This window comes from Plectropomus leopardus, chromosome 20 (genome assembly GCF_026936395.1).
Source record: "Plectropomus leopardus strain MGB_pleo_1.0 chromosome 20, ASM2693639v1, whole genome shotgun sequence".
Taxonomy (NCBI): Eukaryota; Metazoa; Chordata; class Actinopteri; order Perciformes; family Serranidae; genus Plectropomus; species Plectropomus leopardus.
Window position 1 is genome coordinate 26,191,226 of NC_142195.1, and position 25,616 is coordinate 26,216,841.

Genomic DNA, 25,616 nt, shown 5'->3' on the forward strand with positions numbered 1-25,616 from the left:
GCTCCAGCCCCCTGCGACCCTGCACGGTGTGTAAGTGTGCACCAAAAAATGGATGCCTGTCTGTGTGTGGATCGGAGCCAAAACCTCCTCTCCTTTCATAAATTGCAGAAAGAAACCACTCGATGTGGCGCCAAACGGCAGACAAAACATCTTTACACGCCACGAGTGTTTCATCGTATCCACTCGTGGTGCTCGGACATAATACACAGAGAGATGAGGAAGAAAAGACAAAAACAAACCAACTCATATCTCATAGCAGAAATGCTAATATCAGGCTTTTGTCTTTGAAAAGGTACAAGTGGTTGATTAGCATGGGCCCTCTGCAGAATAAACAAGCTTTGTGTCTCTGTTCTTTTCTGCTTTTGTGTTTCGCCGTCGCTCTGAAGGGTTGTTTCTGAATCGACAGGTCTCATTAGCTGGTAGACGGAGGAGCGACAGACTTGTGAGAATTGACATTAACATGAGGCTCTGAGCGGTGACGGGCTGGTATACGAAGGCCTTTCAACAGTGTTTTCAGATGTGAGATGAGCTTTAAAGTACTGAGTTCAACCATATCAACACAAATGTATGCTTCTTTTCCAACATTAATGCATGTATGCAGGAACGTTTAAACACCAGAAAACCCACTTAAAATAGACGATACACTCATTTCCCATTGCTAATGGACCAGAGCTGTGTACACGGCTCTGCAGCAGACACCTTTCTGTGTGTGTGTGTTGCTGTTTTTTTGGTGTGTCACGTTTAACATCCTGTTGGGCTAACAGGTTAATAAACAGTAGAAAGCAGCATGGAGGCCAGTGGTTACTTCTTTTTTATGTTCCTTTCTTATTCTCTTTTTTTTATCTCTTTTCCAAACTTGGTGTGGATCAAATTAGACCAATGTTTGAGATTTAACTTAAGAGTGTCAACAACATTTTAGCCAAAAGCAGTGTTTTCCCAATTTTTTTTAAGATCTACCCTTTTTTTCGCAGTGCCAAAGCTGAACATGCAGGAAAAACTTTGCTGAGACACATTTTGCAGTAATTTCTGGTCAAATTAAAAGTTCACTGTTCTTTTAAAGGGTGTACTTGAATTATTATTATTTTTTTTTATTTTATTTTATTTCTACAACGATGTCAGTGACATAAAATGACCTTAAGGAGACAATAACATGATTTTAATAACGCTTTGGCACAGTTTTTTACATATATATTTTGCTTCCAGCAGATGCACCAAAAATAGGTGAAGAAAAATATTATTTTAAATTTTATTTTAATGCAAAAAAAAGAACATTGGCAGAAATGTAGCACATCACAGAAGTAAAAGCAGTTCTCTGTAGATTTAAATATGAAAGTGTGAATTGTTTTGTCCTTGAAATCAATAAAAAATTGGATGTATAATCTTGATCCCAATATTGATCAAAATAATCGTTATTATCATTTTGGCCATTATAGTGCGGCCCTTAGATATTATCCAACAAAAGTAGTTACGTGATTAGTTTTGGAGATAAAAGTTTATTTTAAAAAAAAATATATATATATATATATATATATATATATATAAATAATATTTTCGGCTATTTTGGGAGAATTTGGTGTTGAGAAATGCCTTTTTTTCAGTTGAAAGATCACAAGAAAGAGTTCATGTTAATGTCTTTTTCTCCTTTATACCATTTTCTATTTTCTCCTTTTTCTCCTCATTTTTTCTTATTATTTCCCCATAATTTCTCATATATTTGTCTTTTCTCCTCGTCTTTCATGTCTCTCACCTTTCCTCTTTCTTAGCCCTTGAAAACACACGTACTTGCGTTTCTTCCTATTCTTGCCTCTTTTTTTTTTTACTCTTCTCTCCTTTTCTCATTCCTCCATCTCCTCTCCTTTTCCCTCCTCTCACGTCCTCTCTGCCCTCACCGCTGATCTCTCCTTTGTAACTCTGATCTCATCTCATTAGCTTGTGTTTCTCCCTTTTTTTCCAAATTGTCTTCTCATTTTGTCTCCGGGTCTTTTCTCTCCCCTCTCCTTTATTCATATTACATGCTCATTTCCATATGCTAATTAATGAATAATCACCTGGGTACATTCATGTGCAAATACAAATATATGTATTAAACGGCGGGGTAAATTATTCCAAGTCCAACACTGTAAAACACCCTCGCAGAATTAGCCTCGGATATCAATTTGCATGTAGTTTGCTCTAATAGGCTTCATTTCTAATTTGTAAAAAGTGCGGTAACTCTGACACAATGATAAACACCAATTATGGTTTAGCAGGCAATATCTGAGGCGGCTATAATGACGAGGAGGAGGAGGAGGAGGAGGAGGAGGAAGAGGGGAGGGGGCTGGTGTTTGCAGAGCTGGTAGGTTTGTGAACGATTTGTCGAAGTGGTGCTCGTAATTAAAGCTATCAGTCACAAGGCGCGGCACAGAAATATCAAACGGTGTGTGTAGCAGCGACAATTAGAGCCAAATTCGACACAACTATTATTAGGAAAAGTCATTTTTCACTTTAAGGAGCAGAGAGAGTTTACAGCATCAGCCGCGAGGAGGAGTAATTGGTGGAAATAAGAGGAGGAGAAGAAGGAGGAGGAGGAGGAGGAGGGGTGTGAAGAGGAGACGCAGCAAAAATTAATGTGTTTTTATGGTCTAATTTTACACCAAATCCTCGCACTTAAAGGGTAAAAAAATCCTTAAAATCATTGAATAAATGTTTATCTTCAGTTAAATGTGTTGATTTAAATTCATTTAAATAACTTTTTTTTCATTATTTTGTACCAGAGCTGCATTAAAGGCATTTTTTTCATGTCTCAAGTCATTCAAAACAAGTCCAAGTTTATCTCAAATTATGTTAAACAAGTTACAGTTGAGTCTCAAAAAAAAAACAAAAAACAACAGATTAAGCTCTTGAGTCATTTGAAACATGTCCAAGTGAAGTCTCAAGTTATTTAAAAAACGTTCAAGTCAAGTCACAAGTCCTGGAAACAAGTTCAATTAGAGTCTCAAGTCATTCGAAACAAGTTCCAGTCAATATTAAAGAAATCTAAAACAAGTTCAAGTCACAAGTTGTTTGAAAAAAGTTCAAGTTGAGTCTAAAGTCTAAAGTTTTAAAACAAGCTCATATCGAGTCTCAAGTCTTTTGGAACAAGTTCAAGTTGAGTCTCAAGTTTGCGTCATGTCTCAATTCAATTAATGTCAAGACTTAAGTCATTTAATACAAGTTCTAGTCAAGTGTCAAGTCACTTGTTACAACTTCAAGTCGTGTGTCAAGTCATTTTAAACAAGTTCAAGTCAAATCTAAAGTCATTTGAAACAAGCTCAAGTCAAGTCTCAAGTCAATTAAAACAAACTCTTGTCGAGTCTCATGTCCGAGTCATTTGTTGCAACTTCAAGTCCAGTCTCAAGTCATTTGAATAGGTTCAAGTCAAGTCAAAACTCATTTCAAACAAGTCCAAGTCACAATTCATTTGAAACAAGGTCAAGTCGAGTCTAAAGTCATTTGAAACAAGCCCAGGTCATGTCTCAAGTCAAGTTCCAAGTCCTCAGTATTGCGTTTTGAGTCGTCCAAGTCTGCTCTGCTTTTTCCATCTGAGCGTGTTGATTCAGTGACGCTGTAGCCGGTGTGTTGTGATTGGAGCATGGATCAACTATAGGAGGAGGAAGAGGAAGAGGAGGAGGAGTTGGAGGAGGAGGAGGAGTTGGAGGAAGAGGAGGAGGAGGCGTGTCGTGTGCTACCTGTGAGGGAGGGCGGGGAGCCGACAGGGGTGGAGGGATTGGACGAGAAGCTGTTGTTCGTGTGATCTGGAGAGTAGATCTGAAAAAAATAAGCAAAAAAACAAAAACAAAAAAGAAAATAGTCAGAGAATCAGATTGAACAACACCAGGATGTCACATGTGTGTTCGTGTGCATTTCACTTACGGATGCGAGTGCTTTCCCTAAGGCGTCTCCTGTCTGAGAGCCGCTGGCTGCTGAGCTCTGCGCTCGGTTAGCTGCGACACACACACACGGGGAAAAGAGGGACGTATTCTTGTAAATGAGGATGTTGTTAACTACATATTTTAATTTTTCTGGCTATTTCGCTCCCCATCGATTCACCCGTTCCACACTCGGACTTGCAACACATTTTCATTAATACTGATCCACCTGGAAATCTAATTCTGCTACTTTCATGAATGAATTTGTATTTTTTGTCCACACATACACTCTGTGTGTGGCAGTTGTGTCTGGTTTCTTTTTTATTCTTTTATATTATACTGCAGGAAATGAAGCTGTTGTGCTGCAGTGTGCCATGATGCATCTCTTGTGTGGAGTGGTCTTCTTTGGCAGAGCACGCTTATAAAAATTTTATGGTTTGACACAGCTAATATGATCGCGTCCTAAAAGGTCAACTCTGTCCAGGTGGTTTCAGAGTGTAACAAATTCTCGTGTCAAAGTTCACCAAAGTTGAGCACCATGTGATCGCTCTGTTTCACGTCAGCTCCACACGGATCAACGCAACCTATTCTCACTCAGTGTTTTGCATGATATCTAACAAAAATACATATACAACAGAGCGTGTGATATTTAACAAAGTAGAGCTCAACAAAAAAATGACTCTAGACACCTAGAATAGTAAAAAAAATAACTGTATACTTTGTTTGTCCTTTGGAAACAATCAAGGTTGGGCATTGTCATATTAAATACCTAAAATACTGTGAAATCTTGATGATGTACCTTAAAATAACTCTAAGTTTATTTGGGACACAAACACCAGTCTCCTGGGGTAAAGTCCTTCGCCTTAATGTTAAGTTACATGCTCAACGTGAAGTTACAAAGGATAGTTTAGGCCAGTAAAGTTACACAGTTGATTTTAGGAAAGTAAAGTTACATAGATTGGATTTCGGAAAAGAATCATGGTTGGGTGTCATCACGTTACATACGTAAAGTTACGTAGGTTAGGTTTAGAAGAAATAGTCATGGTTATGCGTTGTAACGTGACATACTTAACATTAAGTCACCTACTGAGAGTAAAGTTAGGTTTACTAAATTACATAAACTTAATGCACCATGACGATGTGACAATAATATAACTGAGTTCACTTGGTTTCACACCGGACACAAACTCTGGTCTATTAGGATAAAGTCCTGTGTTAGTTTGACCAATCCAGCACCCAAACCTGCATCTTTACATGGACTTTACATGAATTTGTTTTTATAAATAATGTCGACTTGACTTTAGCTCTTTATACTACATGGTTTTTATTCCCATCAGCACATTTTACATTTGATCGCAGCCTTCACAATAATGTGGATTATATATTAATTACTAGCTTGTGATTACTTGAGTTATGTTCCTAATCTAGAGCACTACTTTTTGTAGGTAAACATATGAATAAAGCATGAGAGCAGCTTGGTCCGTGCATATTTGCATTTCCACTGAAATAAGTTGACTTTGCTGCGTAGTTACAAATGGTGGTACTTATCGAATAATGTGACAAGAATCAGAAAGAGAATTCAATGCAAACTTATGTTCGACATCTACATTTAGTCCCGTTTTAGCTGACTGACGTGTTTGTGTGCAAATGCTCGACTTCAATACAACTAAATCTGTTTCACACACTTGAAGAGCACTGAGGCCAGAGAGGAAGGAAGTGACCTCAGAGGACCAGATGAGCGCCCACACACACACACACACACACACACACACACACACACACACACACACAAACACACTGAGGCAGAGACTCTGACATGCTCACAGCTCATCTCTCCTGATAGCAGATCCCAGATGGAAAGTTTACGCTCGCACACACAAGTTAGACACGTGCACGCCGCGCAGACACAGAACAGCAAAAAACACATCCTTTCATGGCAAATGAATCCATTACAGAAATTGGCAGGACTGGACTTCTTTAAGCTGTTAGAGAGAGAGAGAGAGAGAGAAAGAGAGGAAAGAGAGGAAGAGAAAGAGAGAGAGAGAGAGAGAGGAAAGAGAGAGAGAGAGACAGGAAGCAGCATATGTTTTGGGGTTAAAGCTTCATGTCTCACTCACGCCATACCACTGGCCGAGTAAACCATCCAAGGGATTACTGTTACACACACACACACACACACACACACACGCACACACACACACACGTATCCTGACTTGACGCATAATTTCTAACATGTGCCGGAGAAAATCTTTTTCATAAATGAGAGCTTATGGATGAGAGCATTGAGAAGATGAAACAGATTTTTTTAGTTTTTTTTTTTGTTGTTGTTTGTGACCATCACAACTTCAAAGAGATTTTTTCTACCTTTTATGTAAATCCATAAAGTTATTCAATCAATTTTTTTTTAGTTTTTTATGAAAGTGTTTTTTATTTATTTATTTATTTACACACTCATTTGCTCCAGGTTTTAAAATATCCAGAAACATCTGCCCTGCTGTTTCGTTGCCATGCTCCAATTCCATGTTACATATGAAATATATACACTGTTCAACATGTACTCTGTATTTAATATACAAGGAGTCAATGTACATCAACCTTTTGTGCTAACAGGAAATGAAGATCTTATGCCTGTCTCTTCTTTTTGGTCTTATTACCATGCACAGTTGTTTCGCAGCTGTTAATAGATCCTTGCTTTCCTGTGAGCAATGCATTGTGGGACCATTAACAGCACAATAATAACTTTTTTTTAAACCTGCATGCTGATTTTTTGAGTATACTCAAATCTGTCTCATTTCCAGTGTAAACACGCTACATTTTCCAAATCTTGTGAACTAGAGGACGCAGGCGCAGTGACGAGGACATGACCAGGACAAGACATGTGTGACATGTGTGATCCCTCACCAGCTTCCTACCAATGTTGTTCATTAGGATGCATGACTAAGCTGCGAGCCGCTGGACTTCAAAGGGTATTAAATCTGTTTTTGAGAACAAAACACATCCCGTGGACTAAAAAGTGACATTTGCAGTTTGTTTCTTCAACAAAAAACAGCAGCTGTGGTCAGTTTGGATTCATGTCATCTGTGTTAAACTATTATCAAAATACCAACTGAAGTACAGCAGCAAATATTTTCATCGTGAATTAATCTGCTGATGATTTTCTAAATTAACTTATTGTTTGGTAAAAAACAAGTGACAAAGACATATTCCAAGAGTCCAAAGTAACTTCTTCAAATGTCTAGTTTTGTCTAAAACCCAAATTCCTTGCAGCGGTAAGTCTGACATGTGTCCCTTTGCTTCATGTCGTCCCCTCTCACTCTCAGTCTGTTCTGTTCAATAATTTGCAGCAATATACACTACAGTTCATAATCATCACACGTCAGAATATGGCCTAAGTTATGGTGTCTATAAAAGTGTTTCTGCAAAACATTATTATGTCATATTGAGGTAGAACTATGACTTTTTGGATATAAAATGGCACCATTTCACAACTTTATTGTTAAATATATATATTCTGTTGTAATTGGCGTATGAATTCTTGAGTTATTGCCAAAAACATCTTTTGTGAAGTCACAGTGACCTTTGACTATCAAAATCTAATCAGTTTATCTTGAGTCAAAGAGGATGTTTTTGCCAAAGTTGCCAAAATTCCATTAATGCATTCTTAAGATATAATGTTCACAAGTACTGTACAGATAAAAGAAAGGACAACCTGAAAACGTCAGGCCTTCGGAGGCATAAACAGTTTGGCATTCTTGACCATAAAAGGAGGGAGAGGCCTGTTATTTCTTTCATCAATTCGTAAAAACCAAATATTTTCAAGGCACACTGTTTTGCAAAAGTTAAAAAGCCTCATATAAATGGGCTTGACGCCTACTTACAGTCTTCATCAGTTGAAACATGTAGGTGTCAAGCCCATTTATATGAGGCTTTTTAACTTTTGCAATACAGTGTGCCTTGAAAATATTTGGTTTTGACTTATTAACAAAAGAAGCAACAAGCCTAACCTATCTTAACTTTTTGGTAGTTTTTGTCCTTACATCTGAAAAACACCTGTTTTTCAAACCCACACATGAACAGCAGCACTCCTCAGCTAAACTTTTATGAAATAAAAGTTGACATTTTTCCTTGAAAATTGGCTTAAACCAATAAGCATTTATCAAACTTGTTGCAGATGAATTTTCTGAAGATTGACTAATCACTTAATCAACTAATTTTTACAGCTCTACATTGAAAGTTTTTCTTCCGCTCCTGGTTCGACTCCACTTCCGTTTGTTTACTTCACTTTTTTTTCACCACAATATGGACACGGCCGACACTGTGGAGCTATCAGGCAGGTCTGCGTCCATTCGGTCGCCTCAAAGCTGTGCCACCTGTTGCACCACACTGAGAGCTGAAAATACTGTAGTTTTGTTGATAGAGAAATGTGTAAGTGCTTGTTATTTAAAATCAGTTATAACTGACATGAATCCTTCGTGACCACAGCTGCTGCTCTCCGTAAAGAGAACTCACACACTTGTTTACTCGTGCAGAGCGATGCAGAGAAACGGCTGTAAACACCGTGTGCACACGTGTATCATACGTTTAAGTTTAAACAACAGCAGCATGTTTTTTATTAGCTTCGTGTTGTGTTTACGCTCCTCTGCTCGGGTTTGTGTGTGTGTGCGTGTGTTGGTGTGTGTGTGTGTGTGTGTGTGTGTGTGTGTGTGTGTGTGTGTGTGTGTGGGAGTGTGTGCGTTATCTGTGTGGAATGTTGGAGATGTCTTCCCATGAAAACAAACTTTCAATCTGTTTCTTATTGCTGTCCTATTTGTTCTATGGGACTCAAAGCAAGGGGTCCATATGGTATGCTGTGTATGTGTGTGTGTGTGTGTGTGTCAGTGATGTCAAGGCTGAGCCAAAACGGAGTGTATTTCTCAATTCAGTTATCTTCATTTCCTGACTGCTGCCCTCTCCCCTGACACTTAAGTTCAGATTTTAAGTGCTTTGAATCATCTGAGTCTAATCACAGCGGGGACGGTTATCACTGTTAATGTGGCCGTAAATAAAATGCGGCCCTCTGACTACAAAGAACCTGTTATGGTGTCTTTGAAGTAGCGACTGCAAGTAGCTCCTCTGTGGATTTTTCTAAAGTCAAAACACAAACACAGTGAGTGCATCCAAGTCATCAATCCAAGATGAAAACATCAAAAAACGATCAGTAACTTTTACAGTTAATTAATCGTGTCTAAGAGTAAAAGGTGCTGCAGATGGTTTGTGGTAATAATGAAAGATTACACACAGCAGAGCGCAGTTAGGTCTTTGGGAAGAGTCAAGTCTTCAGGGAGTCAAGTGTCAAGCGCAGTCTCAAAGTCCACGTCCGCAGTCAAACCCGAGTCAAGTGTCAAGTCTGTCACTGAAGTCTGACTCGAGTCTGAAGTCTACAGCTCTGACACACATCCACAAATAAAATGTTTAAAGGCATTCAGACAAGCAAAATACGCCTTCACACGAACATGTGACCAGATGTCACCATGCTTGCATGCTCACAATGCTTACATGCTGATGTTTAGCGGGAAAAATGTTTATCTCGCTAACTGTTTTAGTTTAGTCTGTTAAAATGCTAAAAACATGGAGGATGACCTGCAAAAAAGGTGATTCTCAAGAGGTATTTTGTCATAATTTTATTCCAGCGTTCAGCGAAAAAGAGAACATGCGGTTCAGATCGCAGATACTGGATAATGGACATATTAAAATAAGATACTGTTTTTTAACGTTTTAATAAGACTGCTGATTTTGATTGTCGGCTCTGACTTCTGCACCCGCTGAAATACGAGAGCCGCTTCAGTCAGGTGCGTTGCTAACAGGCAGGTTAGCTGTGGAAATGCGCTGCTCAATATTATGAAAATAAGCAAAAAATATTAACATTTTAACATGTATTTCTAAAATTTCCTTGGTTTTAAAAATATATCGTGGCTTCACGTGTATGAAATGTCCAGAAACTGATCACTTAAAATTATTTGAACAGCACATGGATAATTTAGGATTTGCGGTTTTGGGTCCGGCCGAGGACCTTGTGTCGACTGATTTGTCATATTTGTGGGAGGCGGAGCGGATGCAGTATTGCACGCTCTGGTTAGGGAGTTGATCTTAAAAAATCAGACCTGTGCAGGACTCTGCATTTAGGAAAATGACTTTTTTGCATATTTTTGATCATAACACAAAAACAGACAATTAGAAAGAAGTTTAAGAGGTTCTCCAAAGTGATTACGGTTCATCCTGAGTGGAACATGAATGTGTGTACTAATCATCGATAGGTGAAGAGATACTTCATGAAGACAAATAAATCTTCATGGTAGCACTAGAAGAAAAATTCAGAATTGCACCAAAGTTGGTAGGATTCATCCTCTGGGGACCAAGAATGTGTGAATAAAATTCCATGTTAAACCATCTGATAGTTGTTGAGATATTTGAGTATGAACCAAAGTGGCGGCTTCATCCACAGCGTCTGTGAGTTGGCTAAACAACACGGCTAAACCTTTACTATTATCCAAAAGAAGCATTTTATCATTTAACTCAATTTTTAAAAAGCAACTGCACCATTTCTTGGGACTCGCTGCTTCAGGACATAAACAGACAAAAGGCGTCTTACCCATGATGCTGTCTGTGCCGTTGGTGGAGGCGGTGCAAGAGGCGGTGCTGTAGTGATTGCCCCCTCCCCCGCTCCCTCCCCCTCGGTGGAAGCTGGACATCGGAGGAAGGCTGGAGCTGATATCTGCAGACGAGTGCGACGGGTAACTCTGCAGAGAGACAGACATGAAACTTTAACAAGAGAAGGACAAACTATTGCAAAACACGAGAGACTAAAAATAAAGGACAGTGATGATAAACGTGAAACGTTTTCGTTGTAGAAACAGAAATCTTTGTGGTTTGAAAGAAATACCATCTAATGGCCTTTGACACATTTAGTTTAGTTTTATATAGTTTTTGACAGATTTTTTAGTTTTGTTAACGCTTTATAAATGTTACCATGTGTCATTTGATATATTATCGACTACTGAAAGTTTAAACACCTGTTCATCGCTTATATATCTACGACTTTAGGGGTATGGCTTTTAACTAGTTACTAAATTCTATACCTGTTACCATCCTTACATTACAAGATTAGTTTTTACAGTTTAAATACAGTAACTGTGCATAAAAATAAAAATAACTTTAGCTGAAAAATACTTATGACAAAAACATACAAAGGAGGTTAAAGAGAATTCATGTCTCCCTCAAAAAAGACATAATGTACTTATGACTTACACTGGCTATAGTAATCTGTTTCTTTGTTTATTAATCATTTTTGGGGCAGACATTTGACTCTCTAACATAAAAAATGTACTTTAAACTTTAATTAATTAAAACTTTAATTTATTGTATGGTTCCTATCATAGCAGTTTTTTCTTTAAAACAATAACGAAAAAAAAAACCCAACAAAGTTTACAATGTGAAAAAGCTTCAGATATGGTTTGGAATATTATGGAAAGTCATTGAATTTGCCAAATTGTGTGTTTGTAAATTGCATTAAATACCTAGAGTAACTTCCTAAAAGGAAAATATCACCTGTGTTGCCACCTGTATAAACCCAATGTTCGTACACACTGTGATTGACAGCTCGGCTCACCAATCTGTCGTGAGGGTGAATCCCGCAGTAGGAGGAGCTCTGGGCGGGGCCGTGGGATGAGTTTCCGCCCCCCAGCATGCTGCCGTGGTAACCCTGCTGGCTCATACTGCTACTACTGCTGCTCCAGGGGTCGCCGCTGTGGTGACCGTCTGACAGAAAGACAGGGACAGAGATACATGCGAAGTATGCTGGTTAAAGGCCAGTTTTTTTGCAGACAACAAGATAAAAACATACTGAGGTGTCTCTCAGCTGTCAAACCTTCCTGTGACTCACTCACAGCGTCTACATGCAGTTTAAAAATCTGACCCACTTTTTGCAGTAACCTGATTTCAGAAAACATCCATGTAAATGGGACACCTGGTTTCTTGCTTCAGGTTTAAGAATAACCCGGTTACTCAACAAACCTGATTTCTTGGACTATTTGTACCTTTAACAACGTCTGTGTGGACTTTCATCAAAGACCAGCAGGGGAGGATAGAAAAGAGACAGTCTGGGGGAAAATATAGCATTTAAATCAGTCTGGGCATTTATCTTTTGTCGTCAATAGACACGGATTAGAAACATTCCCCAGCGGTCAAATTTATGTCATCAAAACAAGGCTAGTCTGAAAATACATGCACAGACATTAAAGGAATACTTCACTTCCAAAATGACCTTTTTTCTTCAATTTCTCACCCTGTGTTACGTTGAATTTGTAAAGAAAACGTTGTTTTTCTGGCATGCCTCCATGGTAAAAACATGCATTTTCGCAATTTTTTAAAATATAAAACACTTTTGTGATGGTCTATGATCTCAATTCATGAAGAATTTTTGCCTTTTTGGATTCTTTGTTCAACATAAACATGCCAGAAGAAAGTTTTCTTCACTAATCCAAGGTAACGAGTACTTGATATATAAATGGTTATTTTGCAAATGAAGTATTCCCTTAAACTTGTGCAAATTCAAAGAAATCACTCATTTGATTGGCCGGCAGGTGTCCATTAAACAGGACAGGACTCTTTGTGTACAGTATCAGTGCTGAAGGTTTATCAAACTGCAGGTAAACATAGAAGCAGTTCTTCTGGTTCAGTTAAACTCTCACAGGTGAATCAGATCAAATCAAACTGTGAACAAATACCAATTTAAAGTTTCTCTCACTGCCTAACTGTGTTCACTGGGCATGGCAAAATCACAAAAAAACAGGTATATAAAATGCAAAAGCTACAAGAGGAGGAAAGATCTCAACTCTGACTGTTATTTTAATGTTAGGAAACATCTTTGGTTTTGCAAAGTCCGCACAACTTAAAGCAAAGAATGACAAGCATTACAATAAACCTGCACATCAACTATGCAACTATGACCGCATCAGGGTGTAAATATGAATGTTCCAGCTGATGTCTTCTTCAATGCTAGTCCCTTTTTTTCTTTAATTTTGCAGTATGTGCAAGTATGATTGTACAGACACATCCCTACTGAAAAAAAACAGCTAAAAATCATCTTATGCTTGTGGTTTTATTTGGTTTTATTTGGTTTTAGCTGGTCAAAGATGGTTTTAGATGGTCCTGACTGAGTTCTTGCTGGTATTTGATGCTGGTGTGACCGGCCTATCAAGCTGCACACATGTATCTGTATGCATATCCCGTAATAGTGGACTTAACTGATTTGTGCCCTCTGCTTTTCACACTTCCCCCTTATGACACTGTTATTTCTTCATGCTCAAGCACATTGATTTGGTTTCAGTTTTACAGGAATTTCAATGGATAAACCAGCTAGAGTGACCATCACCAGCTGCTATGACCAGCTAAACCATTAAAAATGATGCAAAACATACTTTAAACTGTGCAAACAAGCTGGTCGACCATCTCAAGCTGGTCAAGATATTTTTTTCTGAGATTTCTGAGATGCACAAAATTAACTCTCCTGACTTCATCTCCTGTCAACGAATGCTATCAGACACATGTTTTATTCTCATCATGGCAATGCAGCCACGAGCTCCACTGAAAGCCTCACTCTGCACAATGTCACACCTTACCGTTCGGTGCTTAAACACACAGGTTACATCAGCCTCAAAGTTTGCAAGCAATAACTTGTTGTCTTTACTGTTGTTTCTGCCAAAAGGTGAGTACGTTCTCTGGATCGCTGTTCTAATAACAAAAAAAATGTAGGATCTAAAGCTTTTAAGGATTTTGGAATAAGAACATCTTTCACATCATCTGTGATCCAGAATCAACACTGAGCTGAGGAAAGGGAGAGATCTGTGTGTGTGTGTGTGTGTGTGTGTGTGTGTGTGTGTGTGTGTGTGTGTGTGTGTGTGTGTGTGTACCTGGCATGAAGAATGAGCTTGGGAAGCCAGCGCTGGGAGGTTTGGAGGAGGGATAACCCGGTGAGTCCCTGTTGTAGTCTGCTGTACTGGCAGACGGAGCGTACACCTGCAACGCAAACACAGAAACACACGTCGTCATTCAGAAGTCTGATTGAAATACAACTCATCAAAAGCTCACAGACAAACACAACTTAAGCTCGGCAGGAAAGCAGCTTAGACCGACGTCTGTCCTGAAGGCTGTAACGGATGACTGACACTCACCTCCTCAACTGAGACATCAACATCAACCTTTACGACACCTGAGAGGATTAAAACGCCACTTCATGAGCGATCGTTGGTCTTTATTTTCATTTTCAGACTGGAGGAAATAAAGCTGCTTTGGGAACTTGTCTAACTTCCTCCAAAATCCTTTTTTTCCCATAATACACACTCGTTTAAAGAAAGAGAAAATGGTTTATTTTAAAGTTGAGTTTAAAACATTATGTTGTATACATTTACTTTCATCTTGTAAAAAACAAAAGCACTTTACTCATATTATGTAGCATTTTGTAAATGAGCACATTTTTTTAACTTTCACTCTAAGCTTAAACTTTTTATGTGATGTTGTATTGTCTGTTTAAAATTTAGCAGATTTTTAAAAAAGAAAATGAAACTTCTCCAATGTACTATATCATATTATTTTTAACCTGCAAGTTCAGCAATTATCTTAATAGTTTACATCTATTTTTAAAAAAAATCATTTTTAAGTTATGCAAAGAAAGCTTGACATTATTTTATTTCACAGTTTCTAAATAACATTTTTAATCTCTTATAAAATTATTTTATACATTTTTTTAATTTCCAGATATTTTTCCAAAAAAAAGTACACTTAAGAAATAAGCTTAAAAAGTTTTTTATGTATATTATACAATATACATTTACATGAAAAAAAATCGATGAATTATTTAAGCTTATTTTTTTAAATCATCATCTTTCATAAAATAACATATAAAGTACATAAATTACAAAATTACTTTTCCCCCTTAATTCTGTAGAAATAAGTTCACTGTGCACCCGAGCTCTATTAATCCACAACATTAAAACAAACAACATTGCCATGATAACAACATCAATATTTCCTAACAAATTTCCTATTATTCCTCCTCTCATTGAGACTAGTTTGCTGCCTAACACAGGAACAAAGCAGTGATGTTGTGAGCCTCCTCTCAGAGGAGCAGCAGCAGCGCAGCAGTCGTGCAGCAAACATGCAGTTAAACGTGAGACTGCAAGCAGAACCAGCAGCCTGTCATCACTCCAAACAGGTGACGCTCTTCCTCAGCAGCACAGCGGCTGCATGAGAACACAATGCCTGTGTTTGGTCATGCCTTCGACTGGGGGTCCCCACAGCATGCCTCTGTGTGTGTGTGTGTGTGTGTGTGTGTGTGTGTGTGTGTGTGTGTGTGTGTGTGTGTGTGTGTGTGTGTCTGTGTGTGTCTGTGTGTGTGTGTGTGCATAGCGTGCGAACACTCAGCCATGACGCGAGCTCTCGCCGCATGACGCAAACCCTGGAACAGCTGTTGAAAGCGCTCTTCTCTCTCTCTGTCTCCCCCACTGACTCACATCAAAATGAAAGCGCGGCTCCACCACAGCTACACCTAATCTACCTCGATCCCCGAAAAAAACAGACATGGGCTGCTTTGTTAACTTTAGAGTATTTGCATACGGATGGAACGCAGATGTGGTAAAAGAAAATCTGATGATAAAACGCAGACAGAAGAAATAAAAGAAAGAGATGGAAGAAAGAAAAAAAAACACTTGGGGGCATTATAAAAAAACATCATCGCACTTCCCACACTCCCTGAGAGAAATGATTAAAAACAGAAAACAGCCTCAAACTGTTTCTGTCAAACAAAAAAACTGACCTTTCTTTCAGATCACTAAAACTTGTTTCTCTGCTAAAGCTCTCAGCTTTTACTTCTGAGGGGGAAAATTTCATTTCCTTTGCGCTACTATGTTGTATCCTTAAAGGTGAAAGATCTTTAGGAAACAGCGTGACCATGAAGAGAATCTACGAAGTAATCTCTGCAACTTTCAAACTCACAAACTACCTTTTCCTGCAGAAAGTAGCCAGTTGTGCACAGGTGTTTCGTGCATTTTCTTTCTACCAAACTACACTCACCAACCGTATCACTGTGTAGAGGGAAGCGTGCATCTACTCATGGACGAGAGGCTTTTGTTTTTTTGGCGATTTGAGCACCTCGAGCCAAGCGCCACCTAGTTTTCTATTATATTGGAGAGAAGGCAGACGATATCTCCAATACTCTGCAACAAAATAATGGAGACTGATGTACAGCACTTAAAATAAGAGAAAAAAAATGTATTTTTGATTTTGAGGTGAATTGTCCCTTTAACCCTTTGATTAGAGCACATTTGCTTGATATCTTTTAAAAACACAGTAGGAGGGCAACAAGTAACTTAACAAGAAATGGCCAAAAATAAGCCAGGGATTAGAAAGAGTTTGGAAAAAAAAATCTGAAAATAATATGACAAAGTTAAAAAAAGGAAATGTGCTTAAATTTTTTTTGCATTTTTTTTCTGTAAAATAAATTTAAATATATAATCAAGAGAATTTATAAATTTTTCTTACTTTTCAACTTTTTTTTAAATTTAATATTCCTCCCCAGCTAATTTTCCAATCATTTCCTTGTGATCTTTTCGTAAATTTTTGCAGTTTGCGGGACATTTTTTGCGAAGCTGCTCACTTTTTTTCACCCTGTGTTCGTTTTCATCCAGCCTGATATGACATGGATTTGACAATTTTCACCAAGTTCAGTCACTCCATGTGTTCCAGTGCGTAGCCTTGTGTCGACTGTGTTTGCTCCCTGAAAAGCCACGGCTCGCAGAAAAATGCAGACACAGCAACAAATACCACAACAATCAGTGCATGTCGGGAGCAAGGAACACTGGGAACTGTGGGAATGAAGGACTGAGGTCAGAAAACACTCGCCCACCCACCCACACAAACTTTCAGACTGACAAACTTATCCCTAGATAACACATTTATATCACATTTGCTACACAACGTTCTGCGTCCTCCATGTCATCCACATTAACGTTTCCCTAAAAAAACTGTTGCATGCAATCTTGACCTCACTGTATAAAATGACCTCCTGTGACCTCTGGGACAATCCCAGCCTCATTAAAACTAACAAACTAACACAAACTAGAGACCCTGGGCATTCAGAGGATGGGTGGCTTGTCTAACAATGTCTTCTGAGGTAATTATAAAGTCCATCTTTGCCTGAAAAAGAGCAGAAACTTTTTTTTGCCCACCACAATGCACTTAAAAGGTGGTAAAAAGGTTCCTGCAACAACTGCAATAAAAATGTATGTATTTGTTTCTTTAAAAAATATATTCTTGTGATCGATTAATTACCATAAAAGCCTAACATATTAAATATGATGCAAAAAGATTTACATATATGCAAATTATTGTTTTTAAAAATTTTGTTTGTCAAAAAGGCCCGAAAGAAATCACTTAAAAAAAACAACTAGACGAAACACCAGGCGGTTGTATGCTTTTGCGCTCAAGTCTAAGTGTGCTGACAGTTTACATCTATGTCTGTGAAAACACAGATGCTTCACACACAGACGAAATCACAGTTTCAAGGTGGGCACTCAATGTTCTGTAAGTATGACCCAAAACATATTTTATGAGCTCACCTTAACCTTTGACCATTGACCATCAAATTCTTATCAATTCATTCTTGAGTCCAAGTGGACATTTGTGCCAAATTTGAGGAAAATACTTTAAGACCATCTTCAGTTATTGTGTTCCCAAAACTGAGACGGCTGCAGGGTAAACGTGACCTTGACCTTTGACCACCAAAATCGAATCGGCTCATCCTTGAGACCATTTGAACATTTATGCCAAAATTCCCTGAAGGTTTTATTGGGATGTTGAGTTTACAAGAATGAGACACACACACAGACATGCACACACACAGACATGCACATGCACACGCACACACACACACACACACACACACACACACACACACGCACACACGCACACACAGAGTCTGTAGATGCCATTAGAGCCAAACTAAAATCCCCTCCAACTTCCTCCTCCTCCTCTTCCCCTCTGAGAGCTGAGTTTGCGCTCTGATGATAAAACCACATTTATTGACCCAAAAGCCCGAACAAGAAAATTCACACACACACAAACACACACACACACGCACACACATGCTTGTGTTGATCCTGTTGAAAATATTTAGATTTATTTCTCATGTCGCTCACACATATTTTCCCATTGAATACATCGCTCGACTGGTGATGAAATGCCATGATTTGTGTGTCTGTATGTGTGTTTGTGTATGTTTATGTAAGCGTGTGTGTGTGTGTGTGTTATAGATGGACAGGAACAGGTGCAGAGTGTGTTCAAATCTGAGGAATGTAGGGAGACACAATAACAACCTCACTTCCTGCAGTCTACACACACACACACACACACACACACACACACACACACACACACACACACACACACACACACACACACACACACACACCCGGCAGTATCAGTATTCCCACAGTTAGCCGACGAACCTCGAGCCAATCACAGACACCCTTGACTGTGTTGTTACTTCGCTGACAACCGGCAAACCACAAACCAGACAGAAATACTGACAACCACAATAAAAAACAGCGATGTCCGATCAATAACCTTCACAAGCAGCTATTTTCCAAAACATATCCGAAAACTTTGTTCACTTACTTCTGACAAATGCTTATTGCATGAGTGTAATCATTGTAGTGTGGTCTGAATAGGAATGCATGATAATATCAAAATGTCATCGGCAGATATTGGCTTTAAAATGAATCAGATTCGGCCAATATGCTGATTTCTGCCAATAATAAAAACCAGAAATATATTTTTTCATAGACAAAGTGAAAATGTGCAAAACATCAACTCTTTTTGCTTATTTTTCATATTTTGCACAATGAATGAATGTTAAATACATTAAAAATCATTGCATTTTATGTCTCATCACAACAAGCGTTTGCATAATATGATGTTAAATCCACTAAAAAGAGACTTGATGATCAATAAAATTAGGTGGGGAAAAATGAATATATCGCTATCAGTTATCAGATGAATGAGTTTTTATATATCAGCATATCAGATATCAGAAAAAAATGTGAAATGTGAAAGTATTGGGATTTCTACTTTAATAGAAACAGACCAGAATCCAGTCAAATCATGTGCGGGAAGTCATATCCATGCACTTACATAACAACCTTTAAAACCACAATAGAGTCAGATTAGAAACGACAATGACAAATTGTGCAAAATTGGACCAAAACAGAGACACAACAGAAATCAGTCAAACAGGTTTTCAGTGCAACAACAGAACAACAGGCTATTCTCACCAACAGTCGTACGTTTTCCTACGAAAAACGGACGCAACTCAAATTCGTGCATATCTCGTGTATTTTGAAAGGCTGCGATCATGTGACCAAAACGCCAACAGGAGTAAACAAAGAAGTCCTGAACGGTGAGGAGGCTGGCGATGCGTGTCCAAACTTTGAGTAAACTTTGTGTTACTTTAATGCACATCCTCGCCATGTTTCTTTGCCTAAACCTAACCTCCGTGTACAGTTTAGGAGCCACATTAAACCAGTTTGCTATGTAGTGATAAAAAAAAAAAAAAAAAAAAAGTGGAACAACCTCTGGAAAGCAGTTCTGCACCAATGAAACGTGTTGGATTCAGCCAAATCTACAATTGTTCTGAGTAGATGTGATGGGACGCAACGTGTCTCGGCCGTCCACAGAGGACACAAAGTAGAAAAAAACAGTTGCAAAATTATGATCTGTAACACAACAGAAACGGATTAAACTGGTTCTGTGAGAGGAACTGGATTCATCATTAAAGTCAGCAGTTTTCAGTATGATGGTAAAAACACAAAAGAATTTAAATGACCCATCTCTGCATTATTATATTATCATAGAAAAATAGAAACTAGTGAAAATGTTCTCTATCATACTGGACATGAGCAGTATCTGTTGTTTTCTACTTTATAACAGATTCTACACCAGTGCTTTTACTGGTTTTTGTTGTTTCATTTCTCTGTGGGACAATAGAAACATGACTGAAACCAGTCAAACCAGTTCTCTGCGCAATGATAGAAATAAGAACCAGTTGAACCAGTTCAACAGAACAGTTATGGTGTCACAACAGACACACTGGTTCTCATTAACAAATGTGATCAAACATAATGAAAACCAGTGAAACCAGTTCTCCGTGCAATGATGGAAGCGCAGTAAAAACCAGTGGAACCAGTTTGAGAAAACAGTCATTGTGTCACGGAAACACAGTAAAACCTGGTTCTCATTACCAAATGTGATCAAACGTGATTAAAACCAGTGAAACCAGTTCTCTGTGCCGTGATAGAAATGCAGTAAAACCAGTGGAACCAGTCCTGTACGACAGAAACAAGTCAAACCAGAGACTTATTGTATTACAAGACAAGCTTGATAGAAACCAGTAGAACCATCCTCTCGCCTGCAGCCACAACACAAACAAGTTGAACCTGTTGTTTTCCAGAACGACGGCAGATCCTCCTAATGGAAACCAGTTCAGCCTGTTGTGTAAAACCATCATCTGATAGAACCAAGTCGAAGAGGTTGTGTAACCTCCCGCCGTGTCGTGACGTTTAACGGACCGGGAGAAAACATCACAGATTGCATCAAAGCTTCGCTCCGCGTCGCCCCTGGCAACACGAAGAGAATATAAAGACACATTCCACTGAAAACTGATTCCTCATGGAGCCAACGAAACACACACACACACACACACACACACACACACACACACACACACACACACACACACACACACACACACACACACACACAGTGTATTCAGAGCAACCAGCTGTGCAACTCAGTGACCTGAAGCACAGGTACAAACAGCCCGAACAGCAGCTGAACTTTAATCACAGAAACAAAGTTAGGAGTACGCACAGCTCCAAATACAATTAAGTTTCTAATCTGATCCAACACCTGCAAATGTTTTTGTGCTCTACGCTCGATTTATTTAGCAAAAAAAAAGTATCTTGAGAAAAAAGGTAGAAAAACGTAATATAGTTTTAAAAAACCCTACGAGCAAAAACTCTGAGGTAACATTTACAACACGTTCACAAAACATTAAAAATCAGCAACTAAGAGAAAGTAGAGACTAATTCTTGTGCTCTATTCAGAGCCCTTTCACAAGTATTTCAATCCTTACAACCTGAGCAAATTGGTATGATTTCCGTTGAAAACATGGGAAAATGCAAATAAGCAACTTGGCAAGAAATGTCGCACAAATTGCAAGAAAGTAGATTCTGGAAATTGTTTTTAAAAAAGCTAGGCAAAAATTTCCAGATAACTATTTTTAAAATATTTTTTAGAGAATTATCATATTTTATCAACTGTTTATTTAAAAAAAAAACAAAAAAAAAACTTTCCCATTTTTTGTTGTTTTAGTTTTTTCAGTTTCTGCTATTTGGATTTAATCCGCTCTTATTGCCAAATTGTGTTGTATATTTTTATCTTACACATCTTTAACTATATTGTGTGCCTTTTTTGTTAATGTTAATATTGTTTGTTTTAATCACTGTACATATTGTATCCTAATACTGTATTTTTTAAATTATTTTAGCATGCTTGTTAACCTCAGACAAGGGACTACAGATAAAAACGAGCTCTAGACTAGACTAACCATAATATGCTTGTTAATTTTTTATTCATTTTCTTGCTGTAAATTTCTCCCCCTTTGTGTTTTTTGTCACTTTGTTGTGTGGTTTATTTTAAATGGTTTATGAGTCTGTGTTTTGTATTTGTGGTCCAGAAAAAAGTGGGTTCTTTTTTGCTCTTAAACAATAAAAAAAAGACATTTAAACATTTGTTTAAATCTGGATTAATGTACAGTGTCCCATCTAAAGAAATAAATTAGAAATTACAAAGTTTTTTGCTAATTTCTGAGTCATTTCTTCTCAAGTTGCATTGCTTTCTCCCCATGTTTCTGACATAAATCAAGCCATTTTGCCCAAGTTTTAAATGGTTAATTAACAGACTAAGATGAAGAGAGCATATAATGTTTTAGAGTCAACAGAACATTAAAAAAAGGAGAGAAAAGAAGAAACTTTATTCTCTCTGCAGTGTTTTAACTTGTTGACAGTGATGGAAATGCTGCCGGGCCCTGCAGGGTTCTGTTTGAGAGAAACATGAAGAAGAATGGAAAAATAATAAATGGAACAAAGTGAAATGCTGAAAGTTGGAAGTGGATAAAAAAGACAGTAAACGGAAACAAAAGAGAGAAAAATGGACAGAGGGTGAAAAAAGGAAGAAAAAGGAGGCTTTTTGTCTTTGTTTAGTGTTTGATGCTTCTTCTCTCCGTTATTGTCTCCAAATGTGGGGAGCATCTGTTCAACCTCTCTGCCTCTCCTCCTCCTCCTCCTCCTCCTCCTCCTCCTCTGCTCTGACAGAAAGAGGAAGACTCCTCTTCTTCTTCCTCACTCTGTTTGACCCTCCACAGACACATATTCTGTAGTCAAGATGAGCCTAAAAATATTTCATGTTTTATACATAAATTAAACAATATCCTAAGTGGATGAAATTTTGTTATTTTTGTGGTTGAACAAGAAGTTTGCATATTTTATTTTTTAAAGGAATACTGAAACAAACCCAAATGATCATTAGTATGTCATTTACTCACCATGTTATGTTGAATTATTGAAGAAAATTTTATTTTTCTTGCATGGCTCATGCCAAAGTAGAATTCAAAACACTGAGAAAATTCTTAATAAATTGAAGTTATAGGGGTCCATGTTTAACAACAGCAAATTTAAAAAAAAAAAATCTTTTTGTTTATAAACTCACTCAACTTTTGCTGTATAATCCAAGTCGCAGTTATCCAGACGGATGCTCAGTATTTCCCAAACAGACAGCTCTTTCCAAAGAGGAACTTAACATAAAGTGAAACTCAGTCTTTGCGCTCTTCAAGGCCAGACTCCATTGACAAAAACAGAAATTATACCTCACTGAACACTGGAGCTGCTGGTCTACCGCTGGTCTAAGTTTGTTTATTTGTGTGACTTTAGTGACTCTGAACTAATTATTTAAAACACACAAGTCACAAAAAACAAACAAACTAGCTGACTGAGGCAGAAGTAGATCAGCAGCTCCTGTGTTCAGTGAGGTAAAATTACAACTTTTGTCAATGGAGTTTGGCTTTGAAGAGAGCGGATAAAGACAGGAGAGGCTGCCGTTTCATAAATACTGAGCATCGGACTGAATTTATGAGACTTGAATTAATCTGCATGAGCTGTGTGAGAGCTTGTTCACAGATTTTTTGACATAGTTTAAACATGGCCCCCTTTAACTTCATTTCATCAAGAATTTTCCCAATTTGGGGATTTTTTGTCCATGATGGAAGCATGTAAGAGATTCCAATGCTAATTCAAGGCAACACGGGGTGAGTAAAAATGTTAAAGTTTTAAAATCTTTCAATGGAAGCAGTCTGATCCAAATAGGATCACATGTACACACGGCGTACAAAGTAACTGACCTAATGAGCAAATTTGGAAAAGAAAGGAACGCCAAGCGCTTCTTGAAATATTAACACACACGATTCTTCTGCTTTTTAGTTTTGTCATTCATATAACTCCATAAATACACTCGCACAGACAGAGAGCCAGACACAAAACGGAACAGGAAAAAAAATCAGTATTTTTCTCAATAAAGTGCCGTTCCCGTCTTGTTTTCTCTTCTCTCTCTCTCTCACAAACACACAGACACAGACACACACACACAAACACACACACACAGAGTTTACCACGCTTCATCCAAAGCAGATGTGCTGGAATGCGAACACTCAAAGGAGCAGTCACGAAACCTCTTGACAGACACACACACACACACACACACACACCAAAATACACACACATACACCAAAAAATACACACACACACACACACACACACACACACAGTCGGCTGCACCTGTGCCTGTCCAATTTCTCCTCTCTGTGTTTCCCTCTCCCTCCTCCTCTGCGTCCCTCTCATTTCTAACACGCTGCTTTCACTTTCGTCTCGTCTTTATTCACCTTCACACAAACAGCCAAACACCGCAGGAAGCAGAAACAATACAGGACACAAACAGAAAAGTATATATACACAATACAAATCAATTTCTAATAATAAATGAGTCATTTATCAAACGTTCTTTCATTCAAGCTTCCAAAAAAGTTGCTGCTTTTCTCTGACACACATCATAACCAGCGTCCATCCATCCAACGTTTCTACCTACTCGTCTCACTCCCCACCTCTCTCCACCTGTAGACGCGCTTTTCATCTCCATTTACCGCTCATGCCGCTGCGCTCCGAGCCCGTCCGGAGGCAGATGTGGGAAAGCGAATCAAACGCGCCGCAGACGGATCAAACATATTTTGGGGGTTTCTGTTTTTTAGATGTATTTTTATAGTGGAGATCTGAGCCACGGCCTCGGAATCCTCTGAAGGTTAATTATGTTCCTGATTCAAAACACATGGAGGGAAAAACTGCCTGTGTGTGTGTGTGTGTGTGTGTGTGTGTGTGTGCGGGTGTGTGTGTGTGTGTGTGTGTGTGCGTGTGTGAGAAAGCGGAAGGAAATCCCACCCACCACCTCCGAGCCGAGCCCTTTATTCTACCAACCTGCAATTGCACTAATGTGAACCAGATGTACACACACACACACACACACACACACACACACACACACACACACACACACACAGTTTTGAGCATGGCTGCCTAATTGACTCCATATGATGCAGGACAGAGAGAGACGCACACAAATGAAGAGAGTTAAAGAAAGAAGCAGACGGAGGAAAGAAACACGATAAATTAAGACAGAAATATCACAAATGTAAAAAGAAAGATGATTAAAAAAGAAAAAGGAAAAACCATATATTTAAAACGTGAGTCTTTAACGTTTTTCAGGCCAAAGACCCCAAAGCTCAAAGACAGACGGAGCACGAACCCCTCCCACATATATTCTGGGTTCCCACACATTTTCATTGACAAAATCTTCAAAAAATGTCATGACTTTTCCATCGCTTTTTTTTCTGTTACCCTAAACACCCGACGTATTTCAAACATATCATCAAAACTTTATTCAAGGATGAGTTCCTCTAGCACACACGGAGAAAATGACGAAAACGTGCGTGATAGAAACAGAAACATCACGCATCGACGCATATTTAAGCTACGATACGCTGACAGCTTCAGAGAATAAGTTTGCTGTTACATTTCATTTCATGGAATATTACTGTGAGGATTTCATACACACAACAAAAGCCTGTGACTTTTCCAAAATTTTCAATGATTTTTTATTAATACCATGACTTTTCCAGGCCTCAAAAATGTAAGTAAGTAAAACAAGCAGTTACAAAGTCCTTCACAAACACATGCACACACACCTAAAATAAATGATTAATTTATATACTGAGTTTCAATAATGTAATAGTGAAATTCCATTGCTTTTCCAGGTTTTCCATGACTGTGGGAACCCTGTATATTTTATGAAATTGAGATGCGCTTGAAATAATTATCTGAGCATTTTGCGCGGTGTATCAGCCTCACCCTCTGCACTTATGGAAGTCATCGAGAAATTGCAAAATGATCCATTGTGGCTCATAAGAATATTTGCACGCTCGATATAATAATACAGCTGATTGGCCAAATGTTTCAATAGCATGTAACTGTTGGTTAACCA

The 25,616-nt window shown here is 38.4% G+C and overlaps 1 protein-coding gene across 9 annotated transcripts in view; it reads right to left on the reverse strand.

Moving 5' to 3' along the window:
• tcf4 (transcription factor 4) overlaps positions 1–25,616 on the reverse strand; it is a 279,930-nt gene that overhangs the window by 38,591 nt on the left and 215,723 nt on the right. For all 9 annotated transcript variants that reach the window (XM_088071478.1, XM_088071481.1, XM_088071476.1 and 6 more), the window contains 5 exons: positions 13,835–13,940; positions 11,533–11,681; positions 10,516–10,663; positions 3,892–3,962; positions 3,708–3,786 (listed from right to left, as the gene is read on the reverse strand). In XM_088071478.1, the coding sequence (XP_087927604.1) occupies positions 3,708–3,786; positions 3,892–3,962; positions 10,516–10,663; positions 11,533–11,681; positions 13,835–13,940 (553 nt within the window). The remainder of the gene's footprint in view (positions 1–3,707; positions 3,787–3,891; positions 3,963–10,515; positions 10,664–11,532; positions 11,682–13,834; positions 13,941–25,616) is intronic.